Source organism: Aulonocara stuartgranti (genome assembly GCF_965226115.1).
Source record: "Aulonocara stuartgranti genome assembly, chromosome: 1".
NCBI lineage: Eukaryota > Metazoa > Chordata > Actinopteri > Cichliformes > Cichlidae > Aulonocara > Aulonocara stuartgranti.
This window is the reverse complement of record NC_138939.1, coordinates 31642501-31667258: the sequence shown is the minus strand read 5'-3', so window position 1 is coordinate 31667258 and position 24758 is coordinate 31642501. Positions and strand designations below refer to the sequence as shown.

General features: G+C 40.6%; 2 protein-coding genes across 4 annotated transcripts in view; both read left to right on the top strand.

Annotated features, from left to right (window-relative positions):
* The first annotated feature begins 1466 nt into the window (after window positions 1-1466).
* Window positions 1467-4544, top strand: fibinb (fin bud initiation factor b). The gene has a single exon (XM_082509000.1). The coding sequence runs from the start codon at window positions 2030-2032 to the stop codon at window positions 2648-2650; it is 621 nt and encodes a 206-aa protein (XP_082365126.1). The 5' UTR covers window positions 1467-2029; the 3' UTR covers window positions 2651-4544.
* A 3086-nt stretch (window positions 4545-7630) lies between these two features.
* Window positions 7631-24758, top strand: part of bbox1 (butyrobetaine (gamma), 2-oxoglutarate dioxygenase (gamma-butyrobetaine hydroxylase) 1) — a 19807-nt gene continuing 2679 nt past the window's right edge. The window contains exons 1-4 of one of the 3 annotated variants that reach the window (XM_082529666.1): window positions 7631-7671; window positions 11254-11711; window positions 13278-13392; window positions 23296-23494. In XM_082529666.1, the coding sequence (XP_082385792.1) occupies window positions 11310-11711; window positions 13278-13392; window positions 23296-23494 (716 nt within the window). In that variant the 5' untranslated portion in view covers window positions 7631-7671; window positions 11254-11309. Of the gene's footprint in view, window positions 7672-9189; window positions 9883-11253; window positions 11712-13277; window positions 13393-23295; window positions 23495-24758 lie in introns of those variants that run through there. The other 2 variants (XM_082529664.1, XM_082529665.1) reach the window with 2 other exon arrangements.

Below are 24758 nucleotides of genomic sequence, written 5' to 3'. Positions count from 1 at the left end.
CACAGAAAACACATCAAATGTTTGAACTGAGAAAATGTGCCATTTTAAGAAAATAATGAACTAATATTTGAATTTGATGGCAGGAGCACATCTCAAAAAGGTTGGGACAGGGCAGTGCTTACCACTCGGTAGCATCCCATCTACTTTTAACAACAATTTGGGAGGAAGTCAAAGGCCTTCATTATTGTATTTTGTGTTTTATGATGTGGCATTGTTTGTTTTTTTTCAATCGGTGAAAGGTGTGGACAATAGGCAAACCATTTCAGCACCTGGACACTCCTCAGACAAAGTCATGGTGTTGTAGTAGATGTATCACTGTCTTGCTGAAATGTGCTTTCTCTGAAAAAGACATCTGGATGGGAGCATATGTAAAATTCTAAATCTAAAACTGGTCTTTCACTGATGGTGCATTTCCAGATGTGCAAGAAGAAGATATGAACACATGCAGGTTTTTGAACTGAGTGCTGATAGCAAGCTAGTTAGTCCCTCTCCTCTTTAGTTCAGGAGCTACAGCATCTGTTTTCCCAAAAACACTTTCAAATTTGTCTGACACCAGGACAATGTCAGTCCTTTTTAAATGAGCTTTGGCCCAGAGAAGACAGCAACATATTTACATTTAGCTTAATTTGCTTTAGTGGATAGTAGGACGAACAAAGACAAAGACTTATGGAAGTGTTTGACTTACATTTTACACACCATCCCAGATTTTCTGAAATACTGTTATTTGGGAAATGGAAATAGCATACTATAAAAAGAAAAAAAACTTAAGTCATCTATCAATTTTCTTAACTTCTAACTTTAAAATGGCATTTCCACTATTGTTTGCAAACTGCAGAACTTGAGTAAAAGTCCACAGCAGCAGACCATTATCTCACCATTAACCCTAGCAAATCAATAATGATGCCTAAACCCTTAAGGACCGTTTTAATGTAGCGTATTTATGGGGAACAAATTGCAGGAACCTTGGATAGCATTGGGTCTATAACAGTTTATGACATAATTTATGAGAATATTTAATGTTTTGCATATAAAAAAGTAACTAGTAACCATGTCTCACAGTCCAGAGAAATAAAACATCAGACAACACAAAAAACGAGATTAAAAACTGAAAAAAGCTATACCAGCGTCTCCACATAGACTTGAGCCAATGCACTATTCTGCCATGAAATGCAGTGACTTGGATGTAAGGTGTAAGAAAACAATCCTGCAAACTGTAATGAAATCAGATACGTTTTTCCTGTTCTACATACATACGTAATGCTGTTTGTGTCCAAGTCATCTTTATATTATGCAATACTACCACAGAAATTATATGTCTGCCACACTTCACGTCAGGTATTAAAAAACAGATTTTATAAAACCAGGCCACTACCTGGTTATATTCACTATAATTATAGGGCCGATTGCATTTCATGTTTACATGTGGTCTTGTGTAGCCTATATTTCTCGGTAGGGTAATAACTTGTTGAACCTTTTCTGCCAGCTGGTCACGGTTATGTGAATTCACACAAACTTGGTCTTTCTTGGTTTCGATGGGGCTTTAACAGCTTTGGCCTTGCTGGTAGCAGCCTGGTGCAGACTGAATGCAGCCTTTTAAGTGACGGAGGGGCTGTAATTTGAGAGTAGCACAGAGGTATTATTAGCCAAAAACCGAAGCGCGGCACTTGAGACTTCCAGATGTTGCGTTTGAGGCACCAGACTAAAGCCGGGAGTACAACTGCTGAAACAAACTTTCATACATCGCCTTCGTGCTCGCCGACAGTGATGGGAGTTGGCAGGCTCCGTTAAAGGACGAGAGGTGGAAAACAACTTACGCCACTTCATCTGCTCGGACCCAGAAGAATATCAGAGAGGGTTGCGAGAAAGTTTCAACCAACTGCGCACTTTGGACTTTAAAACTAACTGAAATGTTTGTGGTTTTCTGCCGGTTTGGGATTTAATAGACAACCGGGCTCATATTTTTTCGAATACATCATTTTTAAACTTATTTATTTCCTATTTGTGAGTATATTTGGGACAAGTGGGCATCATGGCTGTTTTTCACTTGCTCCTCTTTGCCGGGTTATCACTGTCGGTGTATGGAGGCTTTTACCAGGGACCTTTACATCCGGAGATGTCTAATGGTACTTTCCATCATTATTTCGTGCCGGACGGCGACTACGAGGACAACGACGACCCGGAGAAGTGCCAGATGCTTTTTAAAATGAAAGACGAGCGAAAGTGCAGCCTCGGCGAGGACCAGGACGCCGTCATACGGGATGATTTCACTATCATCAAGAGGCAGATCGAGGACTCTGCCAGGGTGCTGGAGGGGATCGGGAAAAGCATCTCGTACGACCTGGACGGAGAGGACAGCTACGGGAAGTATTTGCGGAGGGAGACAACCCAGATAAACGAGGCGTTTACAAACTCGGAGAAATCTCTGCTGGAGCTCGAGGTGAAATTCAAACAGAGCCAGGAGAGTGAGCTGAAGGAGGAGCACCGGCTCAATGACGACTTTCTTAACATGATAGTGCACACGCGGGACGTCCTGAAGGAGACGTTGGACATTTCTCTGGGCCTGAAGGACAAGCACGAGCTCCTGTCTTTGATCATCCGCAGCCACGGCACGAGACTGAGCAGACTGAAGAACGAGTACCTCAAGTTCTGAGTGAAAATAGTCCCTAATCATCTCATTAATGCAGCACCACATTTTTCTTTTATTATTATTATTGTTGTTATTATTATTATAATAGTTGCGCTTGACCAAGAGACAGAGGCAGAGAGAAAATTACATACCAGGGGCATAAAGCCAGAGCATAAAGGATCAGTTCTCCTGAACTAACAAATATTTTCCTCACTAAAATGTTCTGTAGATGAAGATAATTTTGGGTGCGTGTGCCCCGTTTATTTGTATTTGTATTTTTAACATATCTCTAAAGATTTCAAGCCAACAAATTAATAAATAAAAAAAATTAAAAAAGTGCAATATCATAATTGGCATTGCAAAATCTCAGGGAGGAAACAAATGTGTTTTAGGGGGGAACTTTGACTCTTTTTTTTTTCTTTTTCTGTTTTTTTTTTAATGTTGGCTTCATATTCCAATTAAGTCGGTTCGAAACTAAAAACGCAGTATGGGGGACATTAACTTGGCACTGCATACACTGCAGTAATGGTAGAATTTCTTTTTGAAGGAATATAAAAAAAAGAACCTACCCTAACCTAAAATGTAGCTATCTCCATTTGTAAGGTACAGATAGAGTTAATCTGTTCTTCTTATTATTATTATTTTAGAAAAAGTCTTTTGGACTGTCTCTGGCATAGTAAAGCTTTTGTTAAAATAAACAAGAAATATGAGTAGGAAACAATCTTTAAATATTCATATGAAAAAAGGAACAATCTTTTTCATCTTATGCAACATAATCCAACAATACTGTGATACCATTTCTGGGGGCGGGGGACAGTTAAGACATTCCTAAATTTGGTCTATTTCTCTCAGAATCATCCAAATACCAAACAAATCAAAGTGCTTCATCCAACTGATGTAAAAACATGATGTAAAAAAATTCCAGTAACACAATCCAGGTTTAGTTAAAGCATCCAGATATTAATAGGATAAACAGCATGGTGACAATTCTGTGTGCACTGTTGTACTTTGATAACTTTGTATACTCTATCCTTACAATACAAAATGTTAGTAGAATATCTAAAATGATTCAATATGAAGTAATGTTTTACAGTAGATAATACATCGCCTTAATGTTACTCCAATACTGTCTCTCTGCAAGTGAGTGTACCAGAAATGTCTCTTTTTGTCTTTTTATTGGTTAGTGATCTGCGTTTACCTGTCACGGCTTTCTGCATGTGTGTATGTGTGGGGTTATGCGTGTGAAACAATGGCTTTGTATAGGAGTCAGCCAATCACAAGAGTGACAAAAGGAAAAATCCTTTTTCAAAACACAGGTCTTAGTTTGAGTTTTCCAACACTCGTTCGGTTCTCTCTCAGAGTGAGTTTTGGAGCAGAATCCTTACCCTGCGCTCAATGCCATCTATTTGGTTTGACTTTGACACCAAAATTTAAATAGATTAGCAGCAACATTACAAGGTTATGTGTTTATGTCGCTCTTAGTTTGTGCTTCAGACGAGTGTTTCTGGCAAAACCAAAAATAATGTTTACATATGTATCTGATGTATGTTTTTGTTTATAGGCTAGCAGACTTTGCACAATTCTTTGCTGTCGCGATGCTAAAGGTTGTGACATGGTTAAAAATGCAAAGCCTCCTGTAGTCTTTGAAAATGTACAGTGTTTTTAGAGGTAAGTAAATACTGTGAGTGCCAATATCTTTATTACTGAACATCTATTATGTATTCATTGTTTATATAAATAGAGCAGCAAAAAAAATCTATTCTTGTATATCTTTAAGATATGTGGCCAGATGTAATACTTTGATGGATAAGACTGCAGGCAGCACTAGTAGACTTCTGTGTCAAATACTAATCTGTAAAACAACATACTTAATGGATTGCGTCGAGTCTTCTTAAATAAAGAAGTTGTGTTTGAAGTACAGTGTTGCTGCAACAGCTGGTCCTTTGAGCACTGGGTCCCTCCCATTGTTGTTGTTTTCTTCTAGTAGTTACTGACATGAAAGTGAGCTTACACCATTCATTATGTCGCAGGGGATCCCCATGGATCCCCATCCAGGAGGTCCTGAGAGTTTGTGGTGTTTAGCACACCCCACAATGTTGCTGTAGCAGTATAACAATGGGGGAATGCACAATATATTGCCACATGCTTCAAAACAAAGTTGCCTTCCATGTTTGCTTTACAAGGTTTTGAAGTCTGCTGTGAATTATACGCACAGGCAATGCCCACTAATTATGGATGCTTTGAAGGAAGAAGCTGCTTGCTGGCATTTACAAGAAACAGACATGTAAGGATGTTGTGTAGCTGGTGTTTTAAGCAGTGTGGTGGACCTTACAGACAACTTTGTTTGTTCCTGAGTTCTATTTCAGTAAGCTGAAAATCTTTTTTTTCCCTTTGGCCCTTTAAGACCACACATAAGGTTGAATAAAGAGGGTGAGGCTTTGAGTTGGAGAAACTGAGAAATCATGAGTCAATAATATTGATTCAAAACCATATTTAAAAGTGCCAGCTTGTGCGCATTATGTAACACTGGAAAGTACAGCTTTACTTGCAGATACTTTGAGTCGACCGATTAGGATGAAGCCAACATTAAAAAGAAGACACAGTATAGGCCCAGCAGCAAACATAAAAGCTGGGAACACTATAGCTTACACTGTGTTTCCACAAGAGGGTAAAAACTTTGGTTTTTTTTAGCTAAAGTAAAATGATTATTAGCAGCATGCAGAGCAAAAAAAGACACTGACACTGAATCCTTGTTCTCTAAAGCCACTGACCCCAACCATTGACAGGCTACGTCAGGGTTTCCAGCAGGTTTTCCTGCTTTCCCCAATGTGTACATGCAAAATAGATTGAAAAAGCCAAACTTTTAAATTCCAATTATAAAAGTAAATATCTGCAGTGATTCATGAAACCTGGGAAGCAAGCTACCAGAAGTATTTGTTAGCTTAAAATTAGGTAGCTAAAAAGATAGCTCAGCTGAATGTTGTGAATTAAATCACTATCTAAAAGTACCAAATCGATAGCTAAAATTAATGGATAAATGATGGAAAATATGCTGCTGAATATCAGATAAATTGTTAGTTAGGAAAATAATAAAACATTTCTAGCCAAATTTATTTTAACCAAATAGTTAACTTTAAATATCAATGAATTAAGAATCCACATTGTTGATGCAAAATTAATAAGGACATTAAGTTATGTCTAACCAGTGTTCTGTTTCCAAATGTTATATATGAATACCAGGTTTACTCAAATGAGCCAAACACAGGCTGCTCAAATGTATGGAAAGGATTTTCTTCTTTCAGTTGCACTTTTAGGGGTTGCCACAGTGAATCATCTGCCTCCATCTCACCTTGTCGCTAGCATCTTCTTCTGTCACAGCAACCATCTGCAAGTCCTCCTGCACTACATCCATGAATCTTCTCTATTGTAGTAGTTCAATCAAATTAACACACTAAACCACGAAGAGTTTTATCAATAAACAGGGAAGTGAAGCTCATCTGACAGGCATGTGTGAGTATGCACACCAAAAAGGCTAGGAATCACTCAGTGGCCAAGTTAGTAGGTACACTTTGTTAGTACCAGATTGGACCCCTTTTGCCTTCAGAACTGTTTAAATTCTTCGTGTAACAGATTCACAAATGTGCTGTAATCATTCCTCTGAGATTCTGGTTCTTATTCAAATGACACCCTCACACAGTTACAGCTTACATCAACAATACAAATGTCCTGTTGCACCACATCCAAAAGGTGCTTTATTAGACCAAGATCTTGTGACTGTAGAGGCCATTTGAGCACACTGAACTCACTGTCATGTTCAAGAAACCAGTTTGATCTGGGCTTTGTGACATGGTGCATTATCCTGCTGGAAGCAGCCATCAGAAGATCGATACACCGAGCCCATAAAGGAATGAACATGGTCAGCAAATGCTGTGTGCCAAGAAATATCCCCTACGCCATTACAGCAGCAGCAGCATCCTGAACCATAATACAAGTTAGAATAGATCCAGGCTTTCATGGTGTTTTACAGCAAATCCTGACCCCTCATCCAAATCACAACAGAAATCAAGCCTCATCAGACCAAGTAATGCTTTTCCAGTCGTCTAAAGGAGTGGCACGCAGTGTGGTCTTCTGGTGCTGTAACCCATTTGCTTCAGGGTTTTGTATTAAAGATGCTCTTCTGCTTCTGTTCTGTTTTTAACAAGTGGTTATTTGAGTTACTGCTCCCTCCCTATTAGCTCAAAGCAAGCTGGTCATTCTCCTCTGATCTCTGGTACTAACAAGGCATTTCTTCACCAGCAATTGGTGCATTCTGGATATTTTTTCTGTTCCAGGCCATTTTCTGTAAACCATAGAAATGGTTGCACAGCAAAATCCCAGCAGATCAGCAGTTTCTGAAATATTTAGACTAGCCAGTCTGGCACTATCAACCACATCACATTCAAAGTAATTTAAATCACCTTTCTTTCGCATGCTGAGGCTCGGTTTGAACTTTAGCATGTAGTGTTGATGCCACGTAATTGGCTGACTACATGTTCCTTTAATGAGTAAATGAACAGGTGTACCTAACAAAGTGGCTAGTGAGTGATAGCAGAGCTGCTTTAACTACCATTCTTACTGGTAAGTCATCATTTCACCTTTGGTTTTATATGAATTGCAGTGTTACATAATGAACAGTGTTCAGCTGTGGCTGGGCACTTTGTCCATTTGGTTCAATCATTTCAGAAACATTGTGAGACAGATTTAACAGCATATGTAACACAGAGAGTATACTTGAACCAGTTGCACAAAGTCCAGTGCCTTTGGGTGACTGAGTAGAAATTATCTCTTACCCTTTGAAACGCACATCTATTAAACTGTAAACTAGGTGACCATGTGTCTGACAATGTGTCTCTTCCTGGGTTAATCATTTCAAAATGATGCTTTTCAAAATAAAACTTTGGCATTAGCAGGTGCCACTTGGATTAAAACTTACACTCCTCCGCTGCTGTGTGCTGGTCATCCTCATCTGAAACCTACAAAGAAGGCATCAAAACTGAGGGGAAAAGGTATGAATGGACACAAAAGTTCTGTGCGTTATCCACTCATGTCTTTATCAGTTTTACAGTTTTCAATATGCGTTTTTGTTTGTTTGTTTTTTTGATTACTTCCCAACCATTGGTCTAAAAGAAAAAAGTAGCAAGTGGACACACTTTCAAAGCTGAAAGAAACAGTTTATATTCGGACCTTCATTCCAGATAAATGTAAAAGATTTATTGATATCAGAATGATAAATATTTGATCTAGTGCCTCCACTGGCATCCTCAAAAGCACAGAGACATATAAACTTAGAATTTATGTAATTTCTATGGACATTTATAGGCTCTGGGGATTGGCTGTCATCCATTCACTTTTCTCTAGACTGAAGTATAAATACATAACAGATATTGGATGGCTTCCCATCAACTTTTGTACTCATTTTTTTACTCCTCAGGAGACTTTGGGGATTACAGGACTTTTTTCTTATGTGCTGCCATCAAGCTAACATGGTTCAGACTGAAATTTGTTGACAAGCAGTAGAAGCAGATGAGATTTATGAAAGGAAATGTGTTGTAATTTTTCAGCAGAATTTGATTTACAGCAGTCATTTTTAGGGTCCTTCATACTGTAAAGTGCAGGCCTGGTATCTGCCTAATAGTAGCACAATATAATCAACACTTTGTTTATAACCGTTAAGGTTCTGTATGAAGCCCACTGAATTGTGTTATTTATTTTATTTAATTTTTTTGGGAAATGAAAAAGGATACCTCAGTGAGGCACCATGAAAAATGTCTGAACCTTATTGTGTTGACTGTCACGTCTATTTCAATTATAACCAATACCACATTTAAATAGCAGAAGCTGACCCACAGTGCTTTAAAGACAGGCACATTCTCATTCCAGGTCTCCAAAAAAAACCCGTTTTAAAACACATGAAAAGCTGAAAGTGAAAGGTCTAAATGCTGGTGCAGATCTGCCTCGTTTACTTTAAAATGGGGGATTGTGGCACTGGCCATTTTTCTTCAAGTGCTCCTTTAAGTTTCGTTCCCAAGTTAAACAAACAACGCTGTTCCCAGCATTTGTCTCAAACCAATGAGCTTTAGGCAGAGAGGGCATATTTCGCACATATTGGCTTCCTATTAAATCCAGAATCAAATTTGAACTCTTATCACATACAAGGCCCCGTTTTATCTTAAAGACATCATAGTATCATATCACCTCAATAGAGCACTTCGCTTCCAGAGTTCTGGTTTACTTGTGGGTACCTAGGATACATAATAGCAGAATGGGAGGCAGAGCTTGAAGTGCACTGAGTGTTTCTTCTTTACTCACCTTTTTCATTGACTGTGTGTTTATACACCACTCTACATTTAATCATCAGTTGTTATTATACCCAGGCATCTCTTCCACGGCATGTCTTTTGTCCTGTCTTTCTTCCCTCACCCTCAGTCGGTCATACCAGATGTCTTCCCCTCCCTGAGCCTGGTTCTGTGGAGGTTTCTTCCTATTAAAAGGGAGTTTTTCCTTCCCAATGTTGCCAAAGTGTTCGTTCATACGGAGTTGCCTGACTGTTGGAGTTTTTTCTGTGTTATTATAGGGTCTTTATCTTTTAATATTTGACTGCAGGGTAAACACAGATATAATTAATAACTTTTATTACGGCTCTTTGTATGTTAGCTAACTGGATTGAATGCGGTACACCAAACAAATAGGACTGTAATTCATTTTCGTAATTACACCTGCGGATAACGTGCAACGATAACCTAGTGGACCTCCAAAACGCGCACATGTTTGCCCCTAACCACCCAAAGGCGCTTATCACACTGAAACTGTGACCCACCTACTATTAGAATTAAAATAACGGTGTTAGATTAACTGGTAGCTGTGTAGCGTGTGTCTGCTGTACTTTCCCACTACTGTTTCTAAAAACACATCCACCCTGTCCTTATCAGATTGTATCGTGGCTGTATTATGGCTGGGATAAGAAAGTAGAGCAAAGTTTACGCGCGTGTAGTGATTGTGTCTTCCTGTTCAATACTGCCGCCGATCAACCTTTCACCTACTTTCTCTGGCACGCTGACACCCGGCGGTTGTGTTGTGACGTCCGCAGTGCTCGTGGGAACAACACACCGACCGTCATCTAATTGATCCAGGTAAATTCTGTTGATGGCGAAAAGGCGGACTTTTTTTTCTTCTTCCTGCCACTTTAATACACAAACTTGACACAGGAGTCCTGCTGGGTAAGCGGCTCCACTGTTTAGTCTCGCTATTAGCTTTGAAGCTGAATTCAGGATGTCGTTGTATCGGATGAACGAGTGCGTTGACAGAAACTAGCCTGCTAACAGTCGAGGGTTAGCTCGTTCTTCAAACACAGCGGCTACCGGCTAAATGCTGTCATTTTAGACCTTACGGAGTTAGACCGAGGATAAGTCACTCTGTCAGTAGCTGTTCACCAACTCATTTCTGATTCAGTCAATGTATGTTGTATGCTTGTCAAAACCAGCTGTCAGTGCCACAGCCCTGATCAACAACAGTAGAATCGGGAAGCTTGAAGTCAGCAGTATTAAAGAAATAGAAGCTAATCTCGCACTGAGTTATATATAAATAAACTGTAACAAAACAAGCACCCACAGCTGTCAAATGAGGGGGGTACGAATCAAAGGGCTAAACCTAACCCTGTTCAGCACAGACAGTTACACCCCCGAAATGTTTTACAGCTATTGTTTGAATCTGTGAAAGTGGAATGATGCATTAGTTAGTTGGGTGGCAAAATTACCCAGCTGTCTTTTATTTTTTAAAGCGCATTCCGAACATTTCACACTTATAAGTTCCTAACTGTGAGTTTGCTGTCTCCAGTCGGTTTTTTGTGGTTGGTGGTCAGACATTAGAGGTGGGCGGATCAGGCCAAATATCGATTGTATCGATACCAAAGCTGGTATTGGTATCAGATTGATACTAACACAATAGGATTGATACTTTGTTTCCATCCAAGTTCAGCATGTAACCCACTGAATTGTCATTGTCTAAATCATTTTTTAAATGAAAAATGTCTAAACCATGTTGTCTGTTTTGTTTATAGCCTATAACACGTTTAAACAACAGAAGCTGACCCAGAGTGCTTTAAAGACAGTCTAAACCCAAATTTAAAATACATGAAAAGCTGAAAGCTGTGTTTTGTTGTATTAACTCATTACTGTGGAAAATACAAATCACAGTTATTTACTGGTCAATGAAATCTTAAAATAATTTCAAAATTAATGATTGTTTATCTCATAAATCATAACGAGCTGCTCTCCCTTACATAAACTGGCTTTATAGCTTAACGGTATCTGTATTGTATCGGCACACCACCGATGAAACGGTGAAGGTTAATATGTGAATATCATCATCATATTCAATTTCAGATTGCTAATGTGTCTTGTGCATGCAAACTGTTCAGCATTTCGGTCAAAAGAAAAATTGTGTGGTTTCTAAACTGCAGCTTTGTCTTATCAACACAGTCAGCAGAGTGTAGCATAGCAACAAACCACATTTCCAAAAGCTGCATGAAAACGAGAAAAAAAAATCTTGCTTTTTAATATTGTCTAAAGTCACTAACTTTTTCTCTGCAGAGTGTTAGCCCTTTCCAATCTGGCGATAAAGCTGCCGGGGGCAAAACCCTTCAGAAATGTGGATGAGCACTGTTGCACGTTCGGCCCTGCCTGCTCTGCAGAGGAGCACCTCTCTGACCCGCCAGGCTCTGAGGGCTTGTCGTAGGCTGGGGCCAACCGCTGCTCCTCTACCTCCTTGCCTGATTTCATTACATCTTCGTTGGCGGCACACACTGGAGTCAGCCTCCCTTCCTGCCTCTCGCCACCTAGTGAGGCATGTCCGAGCTCTGGACGATGACAGGCAGATGGAGGTGGAGTGGGAGGATGGAGGCCACAGTCTGTACCCATTCACCTGGCTGAGAGACAACTGCCAGTGTCCACTGTGTACCCTGCAATCTGCTCAAGCCCGAACGCTCTTGCTGGCCGATCTCGATATTCACACAGGAGTAGATGTTGTGGAGGTCACCAATGACAACAAGGTGGGCTGCTGCCAAACTTGGCTTGTGGTTTTCAGAGTTCCACACAGACACACAAGATGGATGTTTTATGTTTAGAGAAAAGGATGAAAGTTAAAATTATGACTCAAGTTGGCTGCGAGTGGATTTCCAGAGCTACTCTCTGGTTCAACAGTAATTTCTCTCCAGTCATGTAGTTGTACTTGCACATTATTTTGAAATACCACTTCTTTTGCGCTCCTTATAACTTTCACCTGTAAGATCATTGGTCCTCTTTTAAGTTAATCAGTATCCAAAATAATATCCAATAGCTCACTTAAACTCAAGGATGAACTGATTAGATTTTGGTGGTCAAAGGTCACTGGTGTTATCTCACAATTTCTTTCTTTCTTTATTTTTTGGCCATAGCGTAAGATCTTTTCACCAAATATCAAACAGGATAAAAGGTCAACTTAACTGATATTATAATGTTCTGCACGTTCTTGCCCATTATTCAGAACATTAACTCGGAAACAGAAGGAGGAGATGTGATTAGATTTCAGGTTGGTGTGATACTTAATGTTAAGTTCCTTTAGCCTTTACTGCATACATCATGAGTCAGCACAGATGTGCATGAAAGCTGCACCTTGGCTAGTTTGCTGGGCGTACAGGCACTAGGCAGGGATTCTAATTTTGACTGTTCTTTAGGGGAAAAAGTGGTGTCACCTTAGGCCCTGGAAAATATATAGTGATTACTTGCTTTTATCTGATGTTTTCAGGCCAAACAAATAAGTAAACATGAATTCAGCAGAAGAACTGATATTTCAAATGTTTTACAAAGATTCAAACATGACATCTCCACAACTCTATTCTCGTTGCTCTGCTTTAAGCAGTTTGTTTGGGTGCGCTTGTGTTGTTGTCGTGTTTAAAATTTTAAATGCATCTCATTATACTTGGTTGTCATGAAACTTGTTCCAGTTCGGGAATGACATTTACACTTTGCTTATTGTTACTGAGAAACTGCCTGGTGATGAACTGAGGAGGTCGATGAGGTCAGACAGTCTAATTTTGGCGCATTCAGCCTGACCTTTAAGTCCTCCAAAGAAATCTCCCCAGTGAACTGTGTCCTTCAGAGGATCCAGGCCCTGAAGTAGGACACGGCTATAAACGGATTCCTTTGACGTGACAGCACTGCCAAGCTACCGTGTGCATCCTGTTTCCTGTGCCAAGATATACTGGATAGCCATTATGCATTATAGCAAACACGCGTCTTTAAAAATACCAAAAGGTTTGAGGACGTGGTTGGATTGGCTAAAAGCCTCCACAGGTATTTGGAAAGAAGGGAGTAAGTTTTGTTTTTTTGTTTTTTTAACCTTATGAAGCAAAAAAAAAAAACCAACGCCTTCAAAGATCAGTGTTCAAACCCATCTTTTTTTCTATCCTAGTCATGTGTTACTAACAAGACAATACCCTCTAAATAAACATGGATTGTTCATTTGACACAAACTTTACTTCAGTTGATTAGCAATCACTACAAAATATTAGGTGAACACTTAAAAAGAAAAAGAGCACTTTGACAAACCAGTTCAATAAGCTTTCATCTCTCCACAGGTCTCCATCGTATGGCCCGACCAGCACATCAGTGTCTTTGATGCAGAGTGGCTGAAGAAACGCTGCTTCTCTCCTGCTGCCCGACAGGCAATGCAGGAAGAGCTTTTCCTCAATAGTGAGTCCAGCTTTCATAATTTTCACTCAATTTAAAGTCTGTACTTTTAGGATGTCATGTACTTGATAGGAGCAGCGGCCTCGCCCTCCATCCAGGATTTCCTGTGCCGAGCTGTGCTGTGATCTTTTGAATTGCATGCGTTTCATCATGGGCTAAGCTTTGTCACCTGAAAGAAGGTAGAAGGTATTATCAGATTGCAACAGTGTGTGCCAAAAATCTTTCCACCAAGAGAATGTTTTATGTACATTTGGGGAGTTTCATTTAATATCTCTGCTTTAGTTTGTGATGTTCTTGTAAAGTAGAATTTACTCTTATTTTTGATCTTCTACTGTATTGTATTTACTTATGTGGAGTTTAACTGAGAAGGCCACAAAATGAAACCATTAAATTGGTGACAAAAAGGGCTGCCGTTATTGGGGCTGCTGTAGTCTTAAACCAGTGATTACTTTCTAATTATTGTTGATGTAATGGTAAAATAGATTATCTTTAAAGGGGGCCATAAATCACGCCGCAGCTGTCTCAAAATTAACAGGATGAACAAACACTGTCATGAATAACTGCATTTTCAAAGCAGTATCTGAAAACGGCAATTTATCAGCTTGCCGAGCAGCAGGTGTTACCAGCTTGCACGTAAACGGTAAAGCAGCAAGTCCAACGAAGCTCGTCACGGATCACATTTTCCATACTGTGACCACAGAACCTCATATTTCACATTAGATGCGACTCACAGTCCGAACGGGAAGAATAGAAGTTAAGTGCAGCCGGTTTTATTTCAGCACACGGTGATTCATTTGACTTCTTTTTTTTCTTTTTTTTGTCCAACACAGAAAAGTTCAGTCAGCGATGAGTTCGTATCAAACTCTGAGTAATGCATTCACAGTAATTTACTGCAAAATACAAGATGATTTAATTTTCGTCTTTCAACGCAGGCACGTTGGAAGTGGGTAATTATGTATCCTCCTGTGTGGACGGTGTAAATGAAACATTTTCTGCTTTAGCGCTGTTGGACATAAACTGAGTAATTTCTGTAGGCCTATTCCACTGTGTCACAATTATATTCGGAAGCTGTTTGTGCGTATCCCTGTAGTCTGTTAATGAGACTGTCAAGGTTGCTCAGTTGAAATAAATTTCTTGCTGGGATTACTGTAGAGTTAGAACAATTGCAGACTGGTATTTCATACTTCATGTAGTTGTTGTTTTTGTTCCATCGTCGCTTTTTAGTTTAAAGTGTTTTCCAATCAGTTGTATCTGACAATAGTGTGTCTGAACTAGACGGGTTTATCTGCAGGGAAATATATGAATGAATGTGTAGTAGAAAATGTAATAGCACTTGGCATGCGACGTGAATACAGTCACTGTGAGCGCCGCTTGACTGTGTAGCTGCTAAAATGAAAATTCGTGTAAATTCCGAGCTTTTCCCAGGGAACAAAAAGATGCCCCCGATTTAAACTCGTCTTTGCAAACATTGGTTTTTTTTTTTCGCTTTGTAACATTACAATACTTTTTTTTTAAAGACTAGAAGAAAACTCATTTTACAGTACATTTACAATGGCCCAGGACGCTTTACAGTCTGCCAGACAAGCAGAGGAGAAAGTTCAGCTGTGGAACAAGGTAGCAGCACTTCAGTGGAGCGGGGGATGGACTGTAGTTGGTTTGTGTACACACACGTGGTCCTGAAGGATCCACAGGGCTGAGCGGCTCCTGCTCTGTTCCAGACTGATTAAGGGTCTGTACGTGTGTGTCTTGTGTTGCAGAACTCCTCTATTCATGTGGAGGTATAAGTAGATCCCCCTCATAGCAATTTACAGACAGTCATTTTGTTGTTTAGGGTTTGGTTTTTTTTCAGAAGCGCTCAGCTCAGAGCCAGGAGCGCTCCTGGAAGGCGCTGCTAAGATCATGCATCAAAACACAATAAAAGATGACGTACACACACACACACACACACACGCACTCACTGGGTTTAATTATTTCCTCCTGAGCGCCAGCATGAAATTCCTCGAACTGAAAAATACCGGAAAGGTCTACATTCTCAAAAGATGGATGATGCACAGCGTTCACCTCTGAGGTTTTTTCTCGTATTCTCACTCACTTACTTGTTTGTGGCTAAAGTGAAGCCCACCGTTTGAATTTCTGTGTGCTTTTTCATGCAGCGCTCCTCGATTTTACAGGCCCAAGTGGGCTTGTGAAAGCGAAAGTGTAGCACACTTGAGACGCAGTGAGGTCAATGTGATAATTTGAGCTTTGGGGTTTTTATTCATCATGTTTTAAAACTTCACTTTTTGTCTAAAGTAGGGCTTTTTTCTTGCTTTCTTTTACTATTTGTGCCTTTCTAATCACAAGTGTGTAGCTCACCAGAAAGCTATTGGTGAAATGCTATTAGACATCAATCGGGGACAGTTATTCAGTGATACAGATGAGTATCACTGATAAATGCCTTTTTTGCCTTTTGTTTTGTCTACAGCAGGGACAAAGTGCTTAACCATGTGTCGCACTGCATCCGCCATATTTCACAGGGAATGTTGTATGCATCGGATCGTGAGCCTTTCCAAGCCTCCTCCGTACTTTTCCCTTCTCCTTGTTCTGGTACAGACTGATCTGTCTCATCTGTCCAAAGAATGCTGTTCCAGAGCTGGGCTGACTTTTGGTTTTAAACAGAATTCCTTGGCTGATTTCGATAAAATTTTATCTTTACGATGGAAATGACTCTGTGATCATCTACCAGTGCTGTTTTTGTTGTGGAAGTCCAGGTGAGTCTGCACGTTAAGCCCGTATTCTTCATAACTTTACCTGGAAAAAATAAAATAACAAAGATTGTGTCAGTTCCAAAAATGTATAAACTTAAATATATTAGATAGGTCTGTAATATGTCAGAATTTCAAATTTATTATCCTGATAAATACACTCAGTAAAAATCTAAGCTAATGTGAAACGCTGTAAGGAAGTGGGCTGTGTTTAAGAGGAAAAAAAAAACCTGACGTCAGTGTAACCGAGTCTCACGCAGACCCCTGTCTGTCTGTACCATATGGAAAATGAATTCAGACTGAGGGTCAAGAACACAGCAGCATGTTCTTAGCAAATACAAGCTCACCGTTGTATTTCCTTCCTTTCAGAACAAACGAATCCCTGAGCCTGCAGATAACGTGCGACCACAGATTTAAACTCACGCTGCTCGGTTTCTGCGAGTGAGGATTTCTTATAAACTCCACTGTACCTTTTTATTTTAAACTGTTGTGGTTCTTACTGCCTTATATGCTTTCATGTTTTACTGCATTTGTGCAGAAATTGTTTGATTACTTGATATTTAAAAAGAACTTATCTAAAATTGAGATTTGATATAATGACCAAGAGTCCACCGCGAGTTAAAAAAGCTTTGATGTGTGACGTGGATCTATGAACGTCAGTGCTTTCTTGTTGTTCGATCCACTGCTTTCCCAATCAGGATTATTCCTCGAGCAAAGCCTGGACAGGAAGTACCAACTGGATTTGAGATTTTATGCTTTATTGCAGCATTACAAGTTTAAATGAGGGTTGTTAGTTCAAGTCTGTTGCGTTAGAAATGCTGCTGTAAATAAACATAGCTGTGAAATCATTCCTGCTCATACATATTAGAAAATATTACAGCAGATGTGTTGGCATGCGCAGACACTGAGCTCAACGCACAGTCGGCACGGAATGACGCATTTAATAGACTTAGCTATTCTGTGTGGATCGAGTATTTACATCTCCTTTGTAGATATGTTCGGGACCTTTGGAATACACTCATGCCATTATCTTGCTGGCACTATGAACCCTTTACATCGTTTAAAGGAGAGTGACGATGTCGCAGTGCTCTCGGGAACACTAAAAGCATATGTCACTCACATCCTTATCTGCAATGAGTCTTCCTTTCATAATAAATCTGTCAGTGATTTACTTAAAGCCTGCCAGATGCTTTCAGTATTTAAGCCATGTAATCATCTCGGGCCTCCCACTTGGAGCTTGTCATGTTTATTTAGCCGGGGTTGATTTCATGACTAATTTTATGTCACTGGTATTTAAAAGGCAGAAATGAAACAGGTTAAGTGGGGTTTTTAAAAAAGTAAAAATAAGCCTGAATACGTGGCTTTGAGCTTTTTTCCTCACACTTATCCACCACTTCACATATGTAGTCTCTTCTTTTTCTAAATTGCAGTTATGAGTATTCTCTAATTTAGCCAACTGTTCATCCTCAACTGGGGCATAATGGCATGTCATTACTCTTGTAACAAGTTGAGTCTTTAAATGCGATTTCGCAGAATATCAGGATCAGGTTTTATTAGTAAAAGCGCACTTTCTTCTTTGAAGCACATCCATTCACATTCAGAGTGATTTTGAATATCAAAACAGTGCTTCACTGATAGATGGCAAAGTCACAACAAAAGATTTATGCCTGTGTTTACAGTAATCGTTGGTCCCCTGGTTTATTGTTAATCATATTTCATAAAAGAGCAGGGTTTATTTTACAATCATTTTGCAATTTTTCTTCAGTTGCACAGCGTTTTCTTTCCATAGTCATAGCTCCTTCAACACATGCATCACTCAATACTCCTGCTGTTGATCAGTTTAGATAAAAATGAAACACAAAGTGTGTTTAAAATCTGAAGCAATACATGAAGTAGTATACTGGACTTTTTTTTAATTTTGAAAAAGGTTTCTTTTCGCTTTTACAGCTGTCCTTTCTCTGGCCTGCCAAAAAAACGTCCTAGTAACTTATCACAGCCAAAAAAGTATTTCTGCTGTCAAAAGTCTGACAAAAGCTGACCTAAACAGAAAAAGGGGGAAATATTTCCCTACAGTACGTACTGCACCAGACTGACTCTTTCATAGTACTTGCTAATACATTTTAAAAACATCCACAGAGATACTCCCTAACAGACTTGAAAACCTGTAATGTCGTCTTGTCAAATTGAAATCCGTTGCTGCTCGATTTTGTACCGATTCCACTAACTAGAGAATTCCAGGCTAAAATGAAACTGTCCAAAGGTATCAGGGAAATGATCATTTTCGCATCAGTGCAGCCATAAAGTCCAGAAGTTCAGGTTCAGTTTCTCTTTCTGGGAGATACATTGATAAAAATGTCTAAATATATGCAGTTTGCACACATGTGTTGGCACCCATGTCCTGTACACAGATACATGTTTTGTTTTGTTTTTTCGATCAACCTGGTTGCCTTTTTCAGTTATCCTTTTCCCTTCTAAAGAGAAAATGTGTCAGTTTTCTTTGCTCTCCGTAGCATTAAAAATGTATTTTTTGCCCTAATTTCCTGCTTTTAATACTTACATTATAAATCAATTAGCATTCCATTTGAATTGGACATATATCGTAAACGTACTGACTGACTGGTGGATTTTTCTTCATTAAGTCTGCTGATGGATTTCATAGCAGCTGATTTGTCAGTTCCCAGTTTCAATGATGTTTTTCCCTTTTGCCATCTGGTCTGAGTTTAGCCTTCTGTGTCACCAATCATCAGTCGACCGAGCGGCTTCCCTGGAAACAGCCGTGGAAGTCCAACAGCGGAAAAACACGTACGTTCTTCCAAACTGGATCATCACTTCACGCGCCGTTTACAGTTTCAGCACAACCAACTTTCCAAACACATGCGCTCTCACAGGCTGTATTACCAACCTCACATGAGAAACTGGTGTATACTTTAATTTGTCATAAATGGCTTTTATTTATTTACTGTGTACTCTGCAATAATGGAGTCTTGAGGGGTTTAGCACTTCAGACTTGTCAGAAATACGATTGGTTCACCAAGCCTTTCATATATCAGGTGTCTCTTTCAAGCGACCTCAAAATTGGCCCCCTTTCAACAGATTTCACCATTTTTCACCCGCAACACAGTTTATTTCTCACGGTGTATTCCTATAATTCCTCACGGATCAGTTATATTTGGGTTAAATCCCTTTTCTTTGTCATCTCATTTGAAATTTCAACACCTTTGCATCAGACTCCACGGGAAGCTTAATGACTATAATGATTGGATTTTTCATTTCTTTGGCAAGGCGGACGTCCCGCTTGGCACTTGAAATAATGCTGAAAGAGTTGCGTATAAGTTTCCAAAAAAAGACATGATTTTGACAAACTAGCACAGTGTTCAGTTGAGTTTCGGGAAACTAAATTTGCAGATGGAGAAAGTTTGGATTAGCGTGCGGAGGGGACTGCTGCTCCTCGGTGAGAAAACACTGCTCACACTGTGTCTTCCAAAGTGGTAATGCACAAGTTGGCTGCTCCGTAATCCGCGTCTGTTTCATTAATAAAGGTGTGTTTGTTGCACTAGTGGAAAGGTGGCGTGATGGTCTTGCAGTGCCATTGATAAACGCACACTCTGGTACATATGCTAGGAAAATGCAAATGTGCTTGGTAATTGTTGAGTAGCATATGACTGCACATTTCTTTCCAGGTGTCTTCTTAGAAAAGGATTATATTGGAACATTAAATAGTTTAAAACATTGATAAAAGCCAGTAGTGACCGTTTCTGCTCTTTCTTCTTTACATGAAAAGCTTCTTTTAGTCCTTCGTAGAGAGACAAAGCAAAATCTATTGGGACAAAAAAACTAAAACAAAACTGATTTGACTGATTGTAGATCTTTAACCAATAAGAGTACAAAGGATCCCACCATAGTTTATATTGATGCACCACTAAAATCAAATAAAAAGTACAGATAGCGGGGTCATTTTTCCACTTTAAAAAAAAACAAAAACAAAGGAGATTGCATATATTCAGTAAAACTTCTAAAATCTGCTTTCAGTATAAACAGCAGTTTGCTGATCTGAGCTCTGTGATAAAACTTAACCAAGTCAAAACAAAAGCTCTGGATAACTGCAGTGATTCAAGTAGAGCTTTGAAGGCGCTCCCAGTTGCAGAGGAGAGCGACCCTGGGCCTGCGAGCTTAAATCACACAGCCCAGCGAGAGCAGAGCCAAACTGCCATGAGCTGCCTGACGACCACGGGAACCACGGCTTCAGGTTTCCTCATCTGGAAAAGCCACTGTAGCAGACCAGGACTGGGGGGGTGGGGGCACAGTGGAGGGGATTATGCACATATCTTGTCAGGCTGTCGGAGGGTGTCCCTTCAAGCACATGGCAGCACAGTCCTTTGTGTGAAACCCACAGTGATTTTACACAAATGAACACAGTGCAGACTCGAGGCTGCCTCAGTTTGACACTGCTCTGCTCTGTTTTATTATTTTTTTCTTTTGCATACTGATATTTAAAAAACACACACATGCTAATTCTGACACCGGACCACCGGTAACCACAGCTGGAAACTATGCAAAAGAGAGTGATGGTTCTTATTGCCTGTGTGGATGCTTTTCCAAAAGAATACTCGAAAAAAAATTGGTGATTAAGAGCTTTGAGTGGTTTGTACTTATAGGACAAGAATATTGTGTACTGGACTTGATCTGCCCAGGTTTACTGCTGCAGGACACTGAGCTTGTGTTCACTTCATTAATAGAACTACAGCATTGACTTCACTAAGATTTGATTTTGGTCACCCCCACCTCCTACAAATCTGTCTCTTTAGCTACCAGCACTCCTCAGTGTTCACCAGCATCTTGGCAGCTGTGTTTTTTAACTGTTAAGTGCAGAGCAGGTAGAAAAAAACTTGGTGCTTTATTGCCAAAAACCCACTTCCAGCTGCTTGGGAAAACAAGCTACGAGAGCAGTGAAAAGGAGAGGCTCCAATAAGCTGAGGCAAGCTGACGACTGAAAATTGTCTGACATCGTTCATATTCACATGCTGCTTTTAATCCATTGTTGATGCAGAGAAGCAGCTTTAAATCAAAGAATATCTTTTGAATAGAACTGCACTGTGAGTGTAACAGCAGCTGCAGAGAAACAGGTTAGCAAAAGCTGTTCGGGTGAAAAAAAAACTTATTTTGTTTCATAATGTGTGATCAGTGTGACGGGGGAAGATCCTCCTTTATGATTCCTCCCAGGCAAGATTTGTGATTAGCCTTGCCGGTTAAAAACAAGCTAATGTTAGGTGCTGATTACTTGATTAGAAAGCAGATACTCTGCAAAGTTCTCGTCTTTTGTTCAACCCAGCAGCCACGCTGTGAATTCCCCTGATAGCGGCGAACGTGATGCGTTTCCACAATGAGATCGGAGCTGAACTAGAGCCAGGACTGCTCAGCTGATGTATACGCACACTGCAGCTAATGCTGTAGCCCCTTTGTCACGAGTGACACCCTAAACTGCAGAGCTGAAACGCCGCAATGCCTGTACAAGACAGTTCCAGTTTCACAAGAGTAATTGTAACACTGGGGCTTGACCTTTGCCCCAGTTTCTCGTTCCCCATCTCTGTTGCCCACCGCCCTCTTGACAAGTTTTAACAAGCAGCAGGTTCCTGACCCTTTGAATTGTGCAGCCAGAAACTGATTGTTTGTGACAACAGCCTGGAGGGAGGTCTGCAAGTCACGATCGCTGTGTTTCTGACTGATGCTGCATCTCTGCCTCAGCGGCTCTGAAACTCCGCATCACCAGTTAAAGTCTTTTTGTCATACCTCTAAATCTTTGTGGCCTTCAGAGCAAACAGTCGCATTTTGTTTTGCGGTTTGAAACACTTTAGATGATGATAAATTATGCATTAGGTTCAGCGCGCTCGCCCTGTGTGTCCATCTCCTGCAAGCCTTAGCCTTGTAATCTGCTTATGATGCAGCCATTTGGAAAGTTGTTTGGAAGTCGGTGGACAAAGGAAAAAAAGACACGAAAAGGAGCCACAAACATCAGACAGGTACAAAATCTCCTCAGTTTAAACCTTCCTCTTCCTCCTCCCCCCACAAATGCACTTAGCAGCTGTTTCGTTGGAAGTCACTGGAGGGAGGCTCCACGGAAAAAGAAGTCGAGCCAGTTGGGTGGAGAGCAGTGGGAGGATTTTGGGGGGGTTTTCTCCACACTTCTGTCTGTCTGATGGAGACGTGCTGATTTTTCTCAGCAAGCTATTCTTCTTCAAGCGCACACACGATGGCATGCAGTGGAGATCTGCAGCGTTTCTAGATTTAATTGGAACTAATAAGCAGGGGGCAGTAATGGACTTTAAATGAATCGTTTCCTTTTTTGCAATAAAACAAACATCACATCAGTCATACTGTTAGCTGCTACTTAATATTGTTGTTGTTTTTTAAACAAAGGAAATCCAACTACTCATTGTGTTTCATTTGATAATAAAAAGTGTTTGTGGTCATATTTCCATGTTGACTTGATTTCATTCACCTGCAGCATACCAGGATGAGAAGAGGATTGGGGGGGGGGGGGGTTTGGAAGGTCAAATGTGTGCTGATGGAAAGTCTGAGAGAGCAGACGTGCCCTATATCTGATTGCAGCTGAAGTCAACAGGCTCAGATTAATTCTTTGAATTTTTACGCCTTTTATTGGAGGAGGGCGGCGGCGGAGGAGAAGAGCTCGGAGGAAAGAAGTGAGATGACTTGCAGGGACTGGTTCAACCACCTGAGGATCCACCTTGGGGGGCACGCAGCTCGGAACGTTTTGTGGTGTGGGCCCTTGCCACCCAGTTTATTGGCTTGACCTCCTTCAGAGAGTGCAAAGATCTCCAAATATCTACAGGTTATATAAAACTGTCTGTGCAACCTGCAGTCTCTCAGTCAGCTAGAAGCCAACTCGGGTTTATACCAGCACGCTGACAAAGAAGGACAAAACAAGAGCGTAACATCTGATAAAATGCTTTGCTGCAGAGCACTCCTGCCCTCGCTGTACAGCATTTGTTTGTGTAACGGAGCCGTTATGGCACAGAGGCTGTTGCTTTAGAATGCTTTGTGTTCCTGTGTCGCACAACCAGCTTTAATTCTTGACAGACAGAAACCAGAAATAAACACGTACATAAGAAGTGAACTTTCTGCCGTGTCCGCTTCCTCGTTTCAGGGCGTTATTATTGGGACTCGACACTGCGCATTCCCTCAGCAGACTTTGACGAAGTCCTCCGTGACGATAAGGCCGCGCTCACTTGGCTCCTGGCCCTGCGTCGTGTTGGCATGGTCTACCTGAAGGGGGCTCCTGCAGAGCAGGGCCAAGTGGCCAGACTGGCTGAGAGGATTGGCTATCTCAGGCTGACATTTTACGGGTAAGACTCTGTGATCTTCCTCCATTTTTGCTCCAGTGATCCTCAGCCAAGCCATTGTTTAATAATCTGACTCCCCTCTAAATCCCGAGCTGTTGAATTTTCCACCGATCATATATTAGCTGGAGCAGAGCCCCGGAGTGTTATTAGTAAGAATTTAAATACAAAAGACCCTTAAAAAAATGCATGTCTTTTTCCAGTGAATCAGAAAGAGCTCGATATTGTGCTGAAAGAAGGGCTCAGATTCTGACTTTGGTACATTAACGAAATATGTCTGGGGCCTGGATCTCCTCCATGCCTGCTTCATGCCCTGGGGGACGGGGTTATGGCTCTCTACATCCTCTTGCAGACCATTACATGTGGAAACCATTTGAATACAAGCGTGCTGATCCACACAGGTGTGCACACGGGTGTGTTCACTGTTCGTAGACTTAAATTACACCTTTCTTTGCTGCTACTTCAAAGCACATTGTGCGCTGTCTGTCCTGCGTGCTGCACAACAACATTGAATATTTAGTATTTACTGCTGTTTACACTTAGCTAGATTAATGCGATGGTGTTGTGTTTAGTATGTTGCTTTGGTTTTTTTTTTGCTTGTTTTCTATTCTTTCTCTCTCAACAGGTGATCCAGGAGATTTTTTTCCCTTTCTCACTGTCCCTCTCCCCTTCTGTTTTTCTTTTCCTTCCTCTTTCTTTCTCCCTTTCCTATCCCTCACTCATGTCTGTCCCGTCTGTAGCAACTGAAAATAAAATAAAATAAATAATAAAAACAAAGGTCAATCAAATGGACCAATACAGCAATGCCACGATGATCCATTTGGCAAAGTAAATCCATTGGGTATCCTTGTTGGTCTTCAGACAACAATTCTGACGGCTAAAGAACCAAATGGGACAGGCAAAAAAACGAAATATGTCCAATAGTGAATAATCCATAGCTTTGATTCATTTCGGTTTCATGGAGGAGCTTAGCGAACGGCCGTCGGGGCCCCTTTCACCACACCAGAGTTCATCATTTTGACTTATTGCTGTGCTGATTACTTGAGGACAGAGACGGGGAAAACAACCTAAAAGCATTCCAGCTTTTTTTTTTTTTTTTAAGCCAGAGGAATTACCTGGTGCACTCGGTCAGAACAGAGGTTTGGAGCGTAAAGCTTTGCCTCTGCCAGCAGATGAGCTCATGCCACTGGAAGTAAAAGAGTCTGCAGACTAAAGCTGAAGGCCTGCCATCACAGAAACGAGACAGTTTTACGACCCCCGCATCATCCGA

Bases quoted from the DNA above. Each gene is read 5' to 3' on its own strand.
- fibinb (XM_082509000.1), top strand. From the start codon at position 2,030: ATGGCTGTTTTTCACTTGCTCCTCTTTGCCGGGTTATCACTGTCGGTG.